Source organism: Genypterus blacodes, unplaced genomic scaffold, assembly GCF_046128005.1.
Source record: "Genypterus blacodes isolate CSIRO-AG114 ecotype Tasmania unplaced genomic scaffold, CSIRO-AGI_Gbla_v1 ptg000076l_1, whole genome shotgun sequence".
Classification (NCBI taxonomy): domain Eukaryota; kingdom Metazoa; phylum Chordata; class Actinopteri; order Ophidiiformes; family Ophidiidae; genus Genypterus; species Genypterus blacodes.
Window position 1 is genome coordinate 6180679 of NW_027466885.1, and position 16980 is coordinate 6197658.

General features: G+C 42.5%; 1 protein-coding gene and 1 pseudogene across 1 annotated transcript; both read left to right on the forward strand.

Moving 5' to 3' along the window:
- Positions 1 to 8685: 8685 nt before the first annotated feature.
- On the forward strand, positions 8686 to 14148 carry LOC143006853 (delta-type opioid receptor-like; annotated as a pseudogene).
- A 342-nt stretch (positions 14149 to 14490) lies between these two features.
- chmp5b (charged multivesicular body protein 5b) lies at positions 14491 to 16954 on the forward strand. The gene is made up of 8 exons (XM_076158217.1): positions 14491 to 14654; positions 15511 to 15615; positions 15728 to 15774; positions 15863 to 15956; positions 16045 to 16116; positions 16204 to 16312; positions 16432 to 16547; positions 16688 to 16954. The coding sequence occupies exons 1-8, from the start codon at positions 14586 to 14588 to the stop codon at positions 16730 to 16732; spliced, it is 657 nt and encodes a 218-aa protein (XP_076014332.1). The 5' UTR covers positions 14491 to 14585; the 3' UTR covers positions 16733 to 16954.
- Positions 16955 to 16980: the final 26 nt, after the last annotated feature.

Consider the following 16980-nt stretch of genomic DNA (forward strand, 5'->3'; position numbering starts at 1 on the left):
TGACAACATGTACTTCTTAAATAATTCACAAAAACAGAAACGTGCTGAAGTGCCTCTGTTCCACTTTACACTCTCTCCGTTGCAACCCTGGCAGGTAAATACATAGAAATATGTGTGTATGATGCTTTTCTTAACCCTTAGTGAAAGAATACACAAACATGCAACACAGATGTTTGTTTTATAATAAAGAGCAAGTGATCAAAGGTGTGATTCTGTCTTTTCAAACTGCAGGCAGTGTAATGCTCAGTCCCCCTGCATGTGCTTTGTGGGTAGATTAAAGCCGCCCCCCTACAGGTAGGTCAAAGTCCTGCAGCGCAGATGCAGCAGCGTGTAAAATCTCATCCAGTCCCGCAGTCAGACAGAGACCTGGATCAAAACGCTGTGCCATCTGGGTCAGTGCTCAGGGACTCGTGTGGGGATTCTTAATTAAATGTGACAGATGTAATAGTAAGGACGGAGATAAAGAAACATGTGGGGCCAGAGGTAATGTGGTGAGATGAGGCTGTTCGGTTGCATTTGTGTGCAGAGTGATTTACATTGCGTTCACTTGTTTGTTTCAATTTATGTTGCAAAAGGAGAAATTACATTTTGTTATGTTTTTTGTACTAACCATGTTCTTCATCCTTTATGTAAATCTACTTTAATATCACTCCCAGGAAATCATTACATCTCTCCAACTGTGACCTTGACATCACTACTTTGCCTTGTGACGCGCGCACACACACACACACACAGACACAGACACACACACACACATACAAATGATACAATTGGTTTGAATAATTTAACAGTAAAATATTCTTTTCATGAGATTCATCATGTTGAAGGCCATTACCTTAAGGCCTTCGCTCCTGAATTTCATTTTAAGCGCACAGTATCTTCACTTTACCTTCTCCACTCATTAACTTCATATCATAATCGCCTAATTAGAATCCGTCCCTCTTTTACGAGATCAGCGAGCAAACCCCCTCAGAGAAGATGTTTACTATGAAAAGCATAGATTGCATCTGCACCAAGCAAACCACAGGGACCGATGAAAACAGGCATTACATACCCATTAATGTTCCCAAGTTACCTCTTGCTTTCTCATCTTTGGATGTCCACGCTTTTAGTTTGCGGTCTGATTTGGTTCAGCAGACACACAAGCCCCGAGTCATGCTGCTCTTCCCAATCCCTTCACTGTCATTTGTCTTGGTATGGTTTTTCACCCTTGCTACTGATCTTACGCACTTCAGTCTGATTTATCGCCTTCATAAATGGAACTCGAACTGACGATGATGATGAGGAGGTTGCAGGTTTACAAACATAGAGAATGGGTCACAAATTGCGTTAGGCCACCCCAGGGGGAGTTTCAAGGGTAGCAGGTTGGCAGTGAGCGAGAGAGATCATCTGCCGCCCCGAATACCGGCTGGTTCAGATGCATCTGCTCTGCTAAAGTGCCTTAGAGCACGAAACTGAATGTTTACCAGCTCTGTCAATATAAGAAAAAAGTCTGTGTGGGCTAAAATCTCTTTATAGCTCTATATTGTCCCTGATGGGTGTCTGGACTGAACCTTTGTGCAGTGTTTTCATGATACAGTGCATCTGATTGTGTATAACTCCTCAGTAGACACAGGCTATGGGTACACAGTACTTAATGAGGCTCTAGCTTTGGTAAATGTTAAATGGTATGTGATTGGTAAGAGACAAAACTTCTCTCAGACTGGCATAAGTGTTAAACTTCACACTGACAATGCATTCATTTAATAAATGTCTAGTGTCTCCAAACACTTCAAACACCTCCGTCTGCATGGCTTTAATGTTACCGACATTCAGTTTGCAGAACCTGCCGTGTCTTGACTGAGATACTGAAACATTTTGTAGTACATGAACTCAGATATCTCACTTTTCAAGGTTTGAAGTTTTTAACACATTTCATTCATTTTCTCAAAGTCCCTGATTTCACTCACACACATGGGCGGCATCATGTAGCAACAGAGTGGCTTGAAGTTTCCTGTGCTTGTGCTCAGACACCCTGCTGCGTCACGCTCACTGCTCCTTCTAAAAAACATAAAGTCTGTTTTATTATAGTGCAGATTGGAAAACATCCTCTGGCCTCACACAGGTTCATCCTGTTCCGGCACTGAAATTCATTTTTACAACAAACCACCAACAACAAATTCACATTTCGTCCATGTTCATTATTAAGTGGTCACAATATAAAATGATTCAGCCATTCTAAATGAAAACAATTCCATTTTCAATTTTGAGTTTCCTTTGTTTTCCTCTCGTTAAGGTCAGACATTTTGCCTTCTTGTTATTTTGCTTTTCTTTAGTCGCCTCCCCCTTTCCACACGAGCTGTAAGAAAACTTTTTTTAATGACCTAAAATAACATAGGTAGCGTCTCTGAAGGTCACCACCCACTCCAATGTGTCTGCTATCTATGGTTGCCGTGGAAACGCAGACGCAACTCAGCAGCAAGCAGCGATGTGATTCACCTCACAGCCAACAGACCGCATCAACATCTCCGCCTGTGTGGCTAATGACTGAATACGCCCATCTGTGCACGAGGGCGGGTGCTGCTGGGTCACTCACACACAAGTGCCCTGCTAAGACACACACAAAGCAGAACGCAACGACACACTTCACAACTGATACTTTGCTGCTAACTGGGACATGGCGGCGACATGTTTAAGGACCTTTAACCTGCTTGTGTGTTGTGTTTGTTGTGTCATGAAGATAGTCATGTTTTCACTTCAACAAAAATGATGATGAGTGATGACAGTGTGGAGAAGAAGACTTGTATTTATGACAGGATGTGACTTACTGTGTGTTTTCACCATCTGTCCCATTGTTCTAGTTGTAATCACAGATACACACCTGAGATCAACCTACTGCCTGAACTGTGTTACATGTTTACTGTTACTGTTTATGCCACATGTGCACTGAGAATTCACATGTCAACTGTTTCCATTACATTCAAGGCGACATCTGTTGTGTGTGTGTGTGTGTGTGTGTGTGTGTGTGTGTGTGTGTGTGTGTGTGTGTGTGTGTGAGTGTGTGTGTGTCTGCATCACCGAGCGGTAATTCTGCAGCTGTTCAGGTATGCAACAACAAGAGCATTGATCTTTCACAGTGACTTTCACTTCTCATTTACTCACAGGTGTCCATCAAACGCTCCTGGTTTCCCCGGTGACTGATCGTGGGAGAACACAGCGGCACGCCTCAGTGCACCGTGGTAGAGTGAGTGAATCAAGGTTTGAGTGTATGTTTGTGTCTTCATGAATCGCATGATAAAGTAGGTGACGTCTGCAGGAAGCCTCTGCTTGCCCCATGATGCTAAACAAGTCTGAGTGTGTGTCTGAGAGTGTGAGCATCACATTGGAATATATTCCTGCTGGGGGATTTTTTATCTTGTTGTGTTCCACTAAGCGAGGCGCCGTGATGTTTACATTAGGTTTTACTCAAATTCTCAAGGTGGTTTCATCCTCTTATTTTCTTTCCTCTCACATGAAATGAACCTGATACATGGTCATAATCTGCAGCTTCACAAAACGCTGTGTGTCTACTTTATGACATTCCGTGTCACTTTTGGGGATTAAGAGGAGGAATATTTTGGTAAAGGTTATGATAATTTATTCCTGTCACTCACACACAGTCCTGATATTCTTTCATGAATTCACGGTTAAGGGTTATTTCATAAGCTCCACAAAAAACCCTTTTACACTTTCAGCAGAAATGGAGAACCATTTCCCTCTGACACCGTGTTTCTGTCCAGCTGATCTAATATCGACTCCTCTGTTGTTTTTTCCACCAAGTCCTGAGTCAAACTGATCTTTATCTGTCAAGATGCTCACATTTCTTCACCAGCAAGGTATTAGCTTTGTTAGCTCTGTGGTTTGGCACTGGTCCGGTGCTGTTGGTGACTTATTGCAGCTTTTTTAATGGAAAAGGGGAAGATAACAGCAGCAACTACACAATGAATGCGCAGCTATAAAAGCAAAACAATGAGCTAAGACAAGCTGAATGCTCTGTAGCGCTGCAGGGTTTGGTCATTGCACAGAGACATTTGATTCAATGTAATTAAAATATTGATTGATAGCCTAATTTTTACAAGTACTCAAATATTTATCAGAGAACAAATAGTCTGAATCACATCGCAGCAGCAAATGACATCGATATTGAGTAGAAGGAACCCGGAAAAATATCTGGGACTAAATTGAAAGAGAAGGCATTCCCAAAGCAGCAGGTCACCCACACCTGTCCTCCTCTTCCTCAGCATTTCTGGCCTCTTTCCACCTCTTCCATCACTCCTTCCTCCTCTGTAACTTTTCCATCACACCTCCCTAAATTCTTCTTTCCCCACACCGCTGCTTGATGTAGTGGCAATCCTGTGTGCCGTCCGTTCTTGCAGCATTGATTGTAAACCGCCTGCCTTCCCACAGTGCACACTCAGCATTTTTTGAGATGATCAGCTGTTCCTCTGGGTTGTAGATCGAACCGCATGACCTGCTGACTCCCCATGACTGATCCGGGCTTTGCCGCTCTGAGGGTGAATCTTATAACTCCTGCAGTAAGTATGCACTCTGTGACTTACACCACATGTTAGTCTCAGCCATGCATTTCATTGGTGCATTTGGACTGAAACATACCGTGATTGCACTGCACACAGAGTAAGGATTGCTCTTCACAGGTTATACTGTACGTCTCTTTCTATTGATTTCAGTCCCATTTCGGTCTTCAATACTCCAATCCAATCCGTACACATTAATAAAGCAGAGGCTGCGGCGTCACCAATCAGTTCTGTTGCTGTTTTTTATAAGAAATGACCTTTTACTGGATTTATTACTGATTTATACAGTATATTTCTGAATATTTTCATTGGGAGGCAGATCATATTCTCCACAGATGATCTCAGCTTGCAAGACACAGTTTGCTATGTCGGTTATCTGCCTGCTGTTTGTTTTGCTTCTGAGAGGGATCAGGGAGTATTTTCAGAAAATAGCACAGGCTCCTATTACTGAAACTCCATACCGTGAAGAGCTACGGTTGCTCACAAACAAGATGCAACAGAAGCAACACGCTCAGTTTCCCACTTACATCTTTTCATTTGGGAAAACCAACAGACTGAAATAACTGATTCTACATCGGAATCCATACAATTGATCTGCTCCGCCTCTCAAACGCTTCGGAGTTGCTTAGTCATACTGCTCTCATACATTAACAGGCGTCGACTTCATTAATGTGGGTATTTGGTTTAGATTACATAATTCACATGGAAAACAGCAAGAACAAGAAGAAAACACTGTGGGCTAAAAATAAGAAGTCCAGGCGCAGTGATGCCCAAGGAGTCCAGTAATCTAAGACAAAGTATAATTCACACGCAATGAAGGAGAAGAGCTAAAGATTAAACCAAAATGAACAAGGTCTGTGGAAGTAAAAAGACTGACAGCTCAAGGATGGAGAGAGAGAGAGAGAGAGAGAGAGAGAGAGAGAGAGAGAGAGAGAGAGAGAGAGAGAGAGAGAGAGAGAGAGAGAGAGAGAGAGAGAGAGAGAGAGAGAGAGAGAGAGAGAGAGAGAGAGAGAGAGAGAGAGAGAGAGAGAGAGAGAGAGAGAGAGAGAGAGCATGGTAGAATTTGTATGCGTGGCATATACAATTGCACAGAGATTAGCACAGGAAATGGTCAGATGTTTGTTTGTTTCCTGGTTTGTTGGCATCACAGCCTTTGAAAGTTATGTTCTTGTAAACCCGTCTAATCCCTGGCGGTCCATGAAGGCTTTTGCAATGCTCACAGAAACGCTGACTTGATTGCCTCACACACCAGCATGTTGTCTCGTCTAGGCAGAGGGAGGGATGCAATTTGTTTTGATATTAATGCGAGTCAGCATTGATTTCACCAATACTGAATCGCATTACAGGGTGTTTTTTTTGCACCCTTATAAGAGGGGTCAGAGGTCAGGGCCAGGTGCAGAGCAGCAGGCATAGAGCTCATGGGCTTACAGTAATTTATTCAAGCTCAGTGGTCAGTTGGGTGTCATGTTTGCAAACACAGAAGTTAGAATTATGAGGATGAAGGAGGATCTAGTGACCAGAACATCCTGCAGCACGGTCATATTAAATAAACACAGACTTGGAATTCTGATTCACTCGGTATCGGTTACAGATTTGTGATCAAAGCAAGAAAGTTTCAAAGTAAACCACAGAGTTGGAACAGAAAGTCATTAATATTTTTGCCTTATTTCTCCCATACTCGCTGCACAAACTGAACATTTTTAATGGAGATTTTTTTTTTTCACCTCACAGAACTAATTAAACATCAGAGTGAGTGAAGCGTAAAATAACAAAACTCTTTACAGCAGCTGTTTCCCTTCAAACGTCCCTCTCTTCATTCATTGGTTTCCGTTGCCACTTATTCTCATCCACGCTCGCCATGCAGCTGGACCCAATCCCGGGGAAACTCTCCACAGCTTTCAGATTACACTTGCTCTTAATAAAGGCCTGGACTGGAAGGAGCTGATAACAAAAGAAGTACATGAGGCGGTGAAGATATTTTATTCCACTTCTTTTGTTCGATTTCTTGGCTTCTTGAAAGTCGAAGCCAAGAGCAAAAAAAAACCACTGTGAGGCTTAATAAGCTGCTCCGTAGACAAATACATGGTGTGATATCAAAATGAGATATTAGTTCCTTTTCATTACCTGTGGATCAGTGCCAGACATCACACATCACACCAATTTACAGGGTTTCTAGCTGAATGAGATGAATGTGTGCATGTTTACATTAATGAAGCTGTCCTGGGACACCGGAACGCTGCAAGGCCCCGCTGTGAATCAGTGAGAGCTCATGAGTCGTACGTGCTAATGGAGGGTAAATTCATTCATGAGGATTAAAGCCTATATAATGTGATTTTTAATGGTGCTAAATGTAAAGAGCTATGATTTGAGGGTATTCACAAAATTGATAACCAGTGGGTGTAACAGGCAAAGATGGTGAGTCTCTGGAGGGGAAATGAACGAAGCTGTTCACGCGTGTGTTTATATTCAGTGAGCACATAACATGAGCTAATCCGTCTATATTTCTCTAACTTCAATCATTTAGGTTGTAAGTAATAGACCTGATCACTAATCAGAGACACTTGTGATTGCAGTAATAACAGAGGCAGAAGGAGACAACCTGAGCAGAAATGATAAGGTGAGAGGCTGCAAATGAAAACATTGAGCTCTTTCCATTTATTACTTTGACTCAAGCTCGGAAACTGCGGAGTGTCTTTTGCCGCGATAATGAGTTTTGACATTTCATTTGCTTTCTCCCGCCATCCAACCCCTAATTGCTGACAGAAGCTCGTAGATCCGTGGCCCTCTAGAGCCTCTGAGGTACCAACAAACAAGACCTTTTTATATCCACAGACAGTGGCGGAGCCGCGGCGGATATATCAGTCGCTTCTCCGACTGATGACACACAGTGAGTCACATCAGGATGCATGATACTCTGCAGAGCGCTGATGCTTAGTACAGAGTACACAATGCAGCCAGGATAGATATAGATAGATAGATAAATAGATAGATAGATAGATAGATAGTGTGTGTGTGTGTGTGTGTGTGTGTGTGTGTTTGTTTGGCTTCTTCCCTGATCACCGCTCTCATTCGCCTCACGCTCAGTCTGCACACCTGCCTCCCATCAACCCATCAACTCAGCAGCATCCTGTCGTCCCTTTGCTCTGTTTGTTCGTCTCTCTCTCTCTCTCTCCCTCCCTTCTTACTCTTCCCAGTCTTGAGTCCTGTGTCTCTCCTGTTCACATATTAATTTAACAGAGGGAACCATTCTTCCCAATTTGTACTTAAAAATACTTTTGATACCTGAATACTTTTTCCTGTTCATACTTTCCCTGAGCTAAGCTGAACTTTTATTTGTCATTCAGAAGGATTTTCCCCCACATGGTTTTATTGGCTCACACCATAGAACTGTCACATTTTAGGTGTGAAGCCGACCCAGTTGTTGGTCATATTTCTATATCCTCTACAGCAGAGATGCTCTAAAATGTGCAGACTCATCAATCTGTCCTGCATCTCGTCTTCTCTGACTCCCTGCAAACAGTCTTTAAATTCTTTTTACGTCCCGGGGGACTGCAGAGATATGAGTTTGGGTGTAGATTTATATTTGGGTGAGAGGTTTCCTGCCACACATCTCCGCTGTGCTGATACACACACACATATTACTGCATGTTGATACAGTGACGATACAGTTTGTGTTCTTTTGGACTCATTCAACAGTTCTGTTTACTCCACATGAAAGCATTTGGCAGCTTGTTTGTCAGGATTTGCCTTCACTGAGTTGAATTCAATGTAACTTTATTGAGCTAAAGGAAGAAGAGAGTAAAAATTGATTAATACCATGAATACATAAAATAAGAATCAAACCCACCATTACCAATAGATTCTTCATAATCAACCAATAAACACCACAATACAGTACAATATTGATCAAAGCTCAAATTCAGTCAATGGTGCAGCTATTGACGGGATGAAATTCAGAATAACGACGCCTCTGGTGTAATACTTTGTGTGTGTGCGTGTGTGTGTGTGTGTGTGAGGGGGGGGGGGTCCAACCCGGATTGCGCGCCACCGCCGCTCCATCTGTGCGTGTGCACGCGTGTCCGCAAAGCCGCCGCCGCTCCTGCTCTCCAGGCGCACAGTGGCATCCAGAAAGTTTGACGAGCCGCAGCCTCCGAGCAAGACACCAAGAATTCATTTATGAAACTATATCTTACAAGGCTGACGAGTGCTGTATCCCGAGTGTGTGAGGTGAGTACATACGAGCGTCTGTGTGTTGTGTGTGTTGTGTGTGTGTGTTTGCAGTGTTTACGTATCCGTCGCTCAGATCTGAGAGTTTGCATGATCCACAAGTGTTCAGGAGCCAAAGTGAAGTTTGTCTATTGATTTCGTCATATTTCATTGCTTAAATATGGAATCAAGCGTTGGGTTGCGTTGCGTTTTTACGCGCGATCAAAGCGACGTTAACTCGTTTCTCCACCTTTATTTTACATATATAAAATACCGCATTAAGCCTCATTCTGTCCACTTTCTAACCTGGTGCGCAGGTGTCACCATGGAAAACATTCCGCTTGAGCTTTTCAAAGAGGACAAGTGCGTCTCCGCGGACAGTGAGTGCGTCGTGAACGCCTCATCTTGGATGTCCGGATACCCCGAGAGCCGTAACGTGACCCCGGATGAGAGCTGGGAACAGGAGCGCATGTCCCCCATCATCCCCATCATCACCGCGGTCTACTCGCTGGTCTTCGTGGTGGGTTTATTGGGGAACTGCCTCGTCATGTATGTCATCGTCAGGTAAGAGCTGGATTCTGAGTAATACTGTGGTAAATTTGGAGAAGGATGCTGCAAAGAAAGACCTGTATAATGTAGTAACATGTACAGGAAGCCTAAAGCTGTAGAGTGGCAGGGAATCATCTGGAAACTACAGCAAATTGAGGAAAATGATGGAGGAAGAATGTGTCTCTGTGAGCCTTCCCATAGTTATTTATATATGTATTCTATGCAGTATGTGTATGATGATGTAACCTGTGAGGGAGGCACAGGCATCGACCCCCGAGCTCCTATTGTGACCCCCTACGGTGACCCCCAGGCCATCTGCTCCACGTCTGCTCCTTTCTTCTGTGCCTGTGTTGCCATACACTTGTATTAAGAGGGCGTGTTGCTCTGGCTCATCTGTTGAGTTAGGATGTAATGTGCGTTTAATGGAATCAGCTGCACACGGCTGGTGAAGTATCCGAAATAACTCAAGGGTTAACGAGATCCAGGAGCTGCTCTGGTCCACCATTGGCAACACAAGAGAAAGCTGGATAAACATACAAAAGCAAAAGACACGTAGAATTGATTTGTGAATTGTTAAAGGTGAAAAGGTACGCAAAAACAATTCAAGTATCAATTAAATCCCTCCAAAATGCAGTGAGGATCTAAAATCATTCCCAGTTTGGAACGTGAGGAGGACGTGATATTAATTACAGCTAAAGCAGAGGTTCTTCATCATGCTGATAGACTTGCTTGCACCTCATTGGGTGTTATTTATGGCGTGTTAGAGCCACAGATGTCCTGTGATGTAACGTAAAATGCGGCAGCGCTATCAGAACGTTCCAGACCGTAGACAACAATTACCTTACATCAGATTCATAGCACCGTTTGTCAGTGGAAGCCAATTTACTCCTTTCAATTCCAGAATTGACTATGTGTTTTCCTGCGTATTGGCAGCGAGCAGGTGAATTATGCAGAGGGAAGAAGCTGTACGTTTAGAAATTCAATATGGGATAATCATCATAATTCATCAATACGGTAGATGTGCCTGGCATAGTAGTGAGGCTCTTAGACATCACAGGGTTGCACAATTAATCATATTAACATCAGGATTTCCATTTATAATGTATAATCGAATGCGCATATATCTACCAGTGTGAAGTTTGTGTTATTCATCTTTTGCAGCCATTGTTATCAGAGATGTTGAGTTCTGATTTTGGATTCCTTTCATCAGGGCTGTTTAATATTTGGTCACAGCTCATAAATCCATAGTGTAACTGAGGCATAAGCAAAGTGAAGGAAAACAAGTTGATTCAAGTTGATTGCACACAGCCTGAAGTAGCAGCAAGTGTTTGATTAAAGGAAGGAACTGTGTTGTAATGTTTAATTCATAATGAGCCCACAGCCAGGCGCTCGAAACACAGCCAGAGGGCAAAACTGGACGGATCCTTGAGTTACTTCTGATCATCCGGCTGTAACAGGATGCCGGTGTTGTTGATGTCACAGGTACACGAAGATGAAGACGGCCACCAACATTTACATTTTCAACCTGGCTCTCGCCGACGCCCTCGTCACCACCACCATGCCCTTCCAGAGCACAGACTACCTGTTGAACACGTGGCCCTTCGGCGAGGTGGTGTGCAAGGTCTTCATCGCCATCGACTATTACAACATGTTCACCAGCATCTTCACGCTGACCATGATGAGCGTGGACCGCTACGTGGCCGTGTGCCACCCGGTCAAAGCCCTGGACTTCCGCACTCCGCTTAAAGCCAAGATGATCAACGTTTGCATCTGGATACTGTCCTCCGCTGCAGGGATCCCTGCGTTGGTACTGGGAGGTACACAGACAAGCAGCGGTGAGAAAGAGCTTTAACCTGGCCTGATTTAAGGAAAAATTATAATAAAGTGTAAGAGTCCAGATCCTGCTAGTCCACTACTGAAATTAACATTCGGAAATTCCAAGTGTCAATCAATTTTCTAAGCATTAAAGGTTTGCTCCTGGCATATACCCACCATATCTTGAGTACAGAAATATATTCTGTCCATCTGTCGGCACAGAGTTTTCAATTAGTCTTGTGGCTGCTGAATGTAGATAAAGTGAACAGCGTCCCAGTCAAGGGCAGAATGTTCCCTTTTGAGTGCAGATTAGTGGTTCCATAACAGCTGGCCAAATTGAAAGCAGGAAGGTACAAAGTGGAGTTTTATTTAAGCACAATAACACCTCATCAGTGAACTCCCCCTCTCTGCTTCCTTCCCTCTCCCAGAGATAACGGAGTGTGCCTTGCAGTTCCCTGAGCCGTACATGTACTATGACACACTGATGAAGATCTGCGTGTTTGTTTTCGCCTTCGTGGTGCCCGTGCTCATCATCACCGTGTGCTACACCCTGATGCTCCTGCGCTTAAAGAGCGTCAGAATGCTGTCCGGCTCCAGGGAGAAGGATCGCAACCTGCGGAGGATCACCCGCCTGGTGGTGGTGGTGGTGGCCGTGTTCGTGGTCTGCTGGACCCCCATTCACATCTTCATCCTGGTCAAGGCGCTGGTGATCGTGCCAGAAACCACCGCCATCATGGCAGCCTATTTCTTCTGCGTGGCTCTGGGTTACACCAACAGCAGCCTCAATCCTGTCCTTTACGCCTTTCTGGATGAGAACTTCAAACGTTGCTTCAAAGACTTCTGCCTCTCACCCAAGCTGAAGGGGGAGACGGGGAGCAAGAAGGGCCCCTGCACAGTGAGGGAGACCGCAATCGCCCTCGAGACTGCAGATGGGAACAGTAAGCCCGCATGACTAACAGTTGAACTATCTTCAATTTCCCACATTGGAAAAGAAGATTCGAACGAGCTGGGCTTAACTCAAGTGACATCAGAATTGTAACTGTGACATTGTGACTCTGTAACAGTTAAGTTATGTTTGGACTTACATCAGTGCCATTATTGACCTGTGCCATTGTTTTCATTTCAGTGAGCAGATGAAAGTTATATATCATAAATTACAACATAGGATCAATATGAAAGTGGGGAGCCGCTCCCCAGGATCCTGAAAGGAGAGAGAATGTCATTGCTTAAACCCATAGTTGTCTTTAAAAGGTCACCTCGGGTCAACCATCATTATTGCCACAAACAACAGAAGGAGCTGCACCCAAATCATTGTCTGTGTTCAAAAATGGTTTCAGTTAAAGGCCACTAGGGGGCGGAAAAAACACAAGATCTAATTATGTTATGGCGATGGGGTCATGTTTGCTTCACTTTGCTTTCCTAGAATAGATGGATGAAGTAGTGTTACATGTTCCAAATGTAATAGCATAAAAGGTCATTAGACCAAAAATCTTCAACTTTCATTTACCTATGTTTTCGTTTATAAATATTCCCATGAATCTCTTTTTTTTTAAACCAAATGTGCCTTTTATAGTCCAGTGATAAGAAATGCTTTCAGGATTGGTTGTTGATGGGGGTCAAACAGTGCTTCATGTGTTTTTAGACTACGAAGGTCATTGGTTGTTCACATCACTGACAGCAGACTGGTGCCAAAAACACTCATCACTCCTGTCAAGTGTTTGAGTACCAAGTGAGTAAAGTGACTCATGAAGTGCTTGCTTTGCACAAGAGTCACTGAGTGTTAAAGCGAAAAGGGAGCATTACATGAAATAACAAGGAAGCAGCAGTTTATCACACGGATGAAACGAGGGAAAGGGAAAATCCTGGACGTGAATGTGCATTTAAATTTGACAGAGGGCTCGATATCAGCTTGAATCTAAGACTGATATGATGTTTAATTCATAGTATATATTTCACTCACCTGTGCTGTGAATATGGCTTTTGCGTCATACACCTATATGTACTAAAATACTCTTAAATGCTCTTAATCTAGAGAAATGTTCTATCATTGCAATTTTAAAACTCGAATCAATGTTTTAGCAAGTTGTAAGTTGACATTGTAAGTATATTTTAAGTATATTTTGACAACTGTACACAATGATATATTATGTATACAATACATTATTTAGCATTGAATACAACCCATTAAACAGATATTAAAATGTACTGTATGCATGCTGATTGATAAGTCCTGAGCTTCACTCACGAGGAAGTGATCAAGGGCTGTAGTACTGTTTTGGTTTTGCCAAGTGTTTGAAACCTGCACGTTGCAGAGGAAACCATACGTCTGTGTGTTGTAAAAGACGGACATTGTGCTGTTGTTGTCACTGTGGCTGCTCTTCACAACTGTGGCTTTAAACGTGTTGATTACCAATATTAATGACTTTCACCTCATCCTTAACATGGAAAACTCTAAGGAATCATCAAGGAATGGATTTATATAATATATTATATCTATTTCAGTATTCCATTGCTCAGTACTGATCAATCAATTTGTAGCATGCCAATAATAACAGCTATGATGTGCACATTGATACATTATAATGCTTCATATTTGGCCAGTATATGCTTGATGACTTGTGCTGTTGTAAACTATTTTGAATGTACTACATACTCTGTTAGATATGAACACATGATTCAACTGTGGTTGGAGCTCATCTAGAGAATATCTGCTAATTAAGTAATTCAGTATTAAAGCTAATGAAAATACACAATTGCTTTACCAGCTTCTCCATTGAGTGTCAGTTTGTGTGTCTCAACTGAGACTTTGTGGAGTTCGGATCAGCTTTTTTCTCATTCAGAAAATTAAAGTTGAAACATGATTAATGCATAGTTTCTCTTTGAAGATATAACACAAGAGTTGTGTTCCAATTTAATTTCAAGAAAATACACTGAGACCTACTGTAGCATTCATTTGTTTTACTCTAATCTGTGCTTGCTGTTTTACAACCTGATATCATATACAGGGCATGTACTGATCAAAACATCTTGCCTGTAGTGCTTAATATTAAAGCAACAGTTCAACAAATATGGATCTATGCTCTTTTTTGGGGGCTGAAAAGGTTTTACTGTTATTTAACACTGCAAGAGATTCTATTGTAATTCTTCTCTTGGAGCATAAATGTGGAAAAACTGTGTTCTACCGCATGAGATTTGGGATTTTCATTAATATTAAAATATCAAAATACTCTTAAATGTTTCACGGGCGCTCACTTGAGTCGCACTTGTGACTGCAGTGCCCTCCAGAGGAGAAAGGGTAGAACTGCTGAAAAGTATTTGTGGGCGCGGCCTGGCGGTGATCATGGGAGCAGGATGACGTCAGTGCCTGAGCTAAGTCTTTTCCGGGTGTTTACTTCGGGTTGAGTTTGCTTGTCTCGGCTAACTAACGCAGCTTTCTGTTCAAGTCACAGTTTTATTTCCGACATGAATCGTTTGTTCGGCAGAGGCAAACCTAAGGGCCCGGCCCCAAACCTCACGGACTGTATCGGGGGTGTAAGTATAATTTTCAAATAACTTTTTAAAAACTGTTAGAAACCGACGTAAACAACGGTGAATCATTTCTGGGCTTGGCTAGCGTTGTGTTAGCTAACTTTTGGAAGCCGAAACTAGGCCAGTGTTTGTTGTTCTTCATTAATGATCTGTTGTTTTAAATAAGTGTGACAACTGTTAGGTTTGGCGTGTGTCACAATATGATTTTAAGGAATAACAACCAAAATTGTGTTCTTCTCTAACGCTATGTGTTGGAGCATAAAAAAGACATTTAAACGATCAGAAAATGACAAATCGCACGATGATAAACGCATAAGATAAATAGATGTATTATGATTCAGAATAATTACATTTTGTGCTGGAATTCAACTCGCATACTGCAGGGATCATGTCACATTGTCTCATGAATCAGGCCTTTAACTGGTTAGACTGGTTGCTTGTCTCGTCAGAGCTTTTGTTGCTGAAATAAGTCGGAAGCTTGATATGTAACACGTTCAAAAGACACGTTATTTAATTACCGATAAACAATTTAATTACTATTAGGTTCATCCAATAACTAAAGTTGATTTATGATTGCTCCACTTCATGTTTTCATATATAGAAATACTGTAAATGTCTCTTAATTGGGCCTAAAGTGTAGATTTATAGCTGGTTGGTCTTTTCTAAATGCAGCAGGTATTTATATAGACCTAGGTTTATAGATATACAAGTAAATAACTATCCTAATCCAGTTGAATACAGTGTTTAAGCGTGTCTAGTCCTGGTCTGACTGATGTGACAGCAGCAGCAGCAGCAGCGTTAGTTATTACATAAACACATCAGATCCAAAAATGAATCGAGCGCCTTTCTCACTTCTCAGGTTGATTCTCGGGCCGAGTCCGTCGACAAGAAGATTGCCAGGTTAGATATTGAGCTGGTAAAGTACAAGGATCAGATGAAGAAGATGAGAGATGGGCCTTCGAAGGTGAGATTTCATCTGTGGGCTGCAGACACCGGACCAGTTTGTGTGTGTGATCACTCGTCTGCGCCCTGCGTTTGTTACATTTTAATCTCACTCTCTATTCTTCATCTTCCAGAACATGGTCAAGCAAAAAGCAATGAGAGTTTTGAAGCAGAAGAGAATGTAAGTAATGAAAAGTAAACTAAAAGGATCTTATAAGAACTCTTCCTCCTCTAACAGCTCCACCTGATCTCCTCTTTGTCTCTTCCAGGTATGAGGGTCAGAGAGATAACCTCATGCAGCAGTCATTTAACATGGAACAACAAAACTACACTATCCAGACACTCAAAGACACCAAAACCACCGTAAGAACCCACACAACCTTATATGGAAACGCTTTGATTTGTTTGAATCAGTCTAGCAGCTTTGTTCTCAAACGTTCTGTGTTTCTAGGTTGATGCCATGAAGGTTGGCCTCAAAGACATGAAGAAAGCCTACAAGCACGTGAAAATTGATCAGATTGAGGTAAATATTGTGTTTTCCTCTCTAAAAAAAAAGAATTAGTTAAGGGAAGATCAATATTTTACTCTTTACGTTCTCATAACTATCCAGGATATTCAAGATCAGCTGGAGGACATGATGGAGGACGCAAATGAGATTCAGGAGTCCATGAGCAGGAGCTACGGCACGCCTGAAATCGATGACGCCGACTTGGAAGCAGGTGAGTGAAGCGGCTAAGAAGCGGCCGCGTAGAACTCATCGTTCTCTAAAGACGATCCATTTATCGACTGAAAACTTGTCAATGTAAACAAACCCGTCCAATCTGCCGTTGCTTTACAGAGCTGGATGCTTTGGGAGACGAGCTCCTGATGGACGATGACAGCTCCTACCTGGATGAAGCTTCGACCGCTCCGACCATCCCAGAGGGGTTGCCCGGCGACAAGTTCGTCAACAGGGTACACCTCCTTATCATGTTTCCTCATTTTGTCCAGGATGTATTAGTAGAATGAACAGAATGAGACATTTTCGGCCTTGGTGGAGGTTTGTGTTCAGCGTTTCCTTGTTGTAACGGTTTCTGCTTGTGTTTCCGTTGCAGGATGGCGTGGACGAGTTTGGCCTCCCTCAGATTCCTGCTACATAAACTCTGACATCTAGACATGTATCATAGCCTTTTCCTATTTATCTGACACTCCTGCCTTAACTCCAAAACAAAAACAAACACTGTAATGTCAAATCAGAACAAGTTGATCAGATATTATGATTGTAATCTTCAATGTTTCCCCCTCAATTGTTTCTTTGACTTTGGGTTTCTTCACTTTGTACAGCAACACATTGTTGCAAAATATATATATTTTTCAATCAAGCCTTTACTCTGTGTGATGAGTTGAA

Excerpts from the sequence above, each read along its gene's own strand:
- chmp5b (XM_076158217.1), top strand. The coding sequence starts at position 14,586 with ATGAATCGTTTGTTCGGCAGAGGCAAACCTAAGGGCCCGGCCCCAAAC. Across the intron at positions 14,655-15,510 it reads TCACGGACTGTATCGGGGGT|GTTGATTCTCGGGCCGAGTC; the intron begins GTAAGTATAATT and ends CTCACTTCTCAG. Across the intron at positions 15,616-15,727 it reads TGAGAGATGGGCCTTCGAAG|AACATGGTCAAGCAAAAAGC; the intron begins GTGAGATTTCAT and ends TTCATCTTCCAG.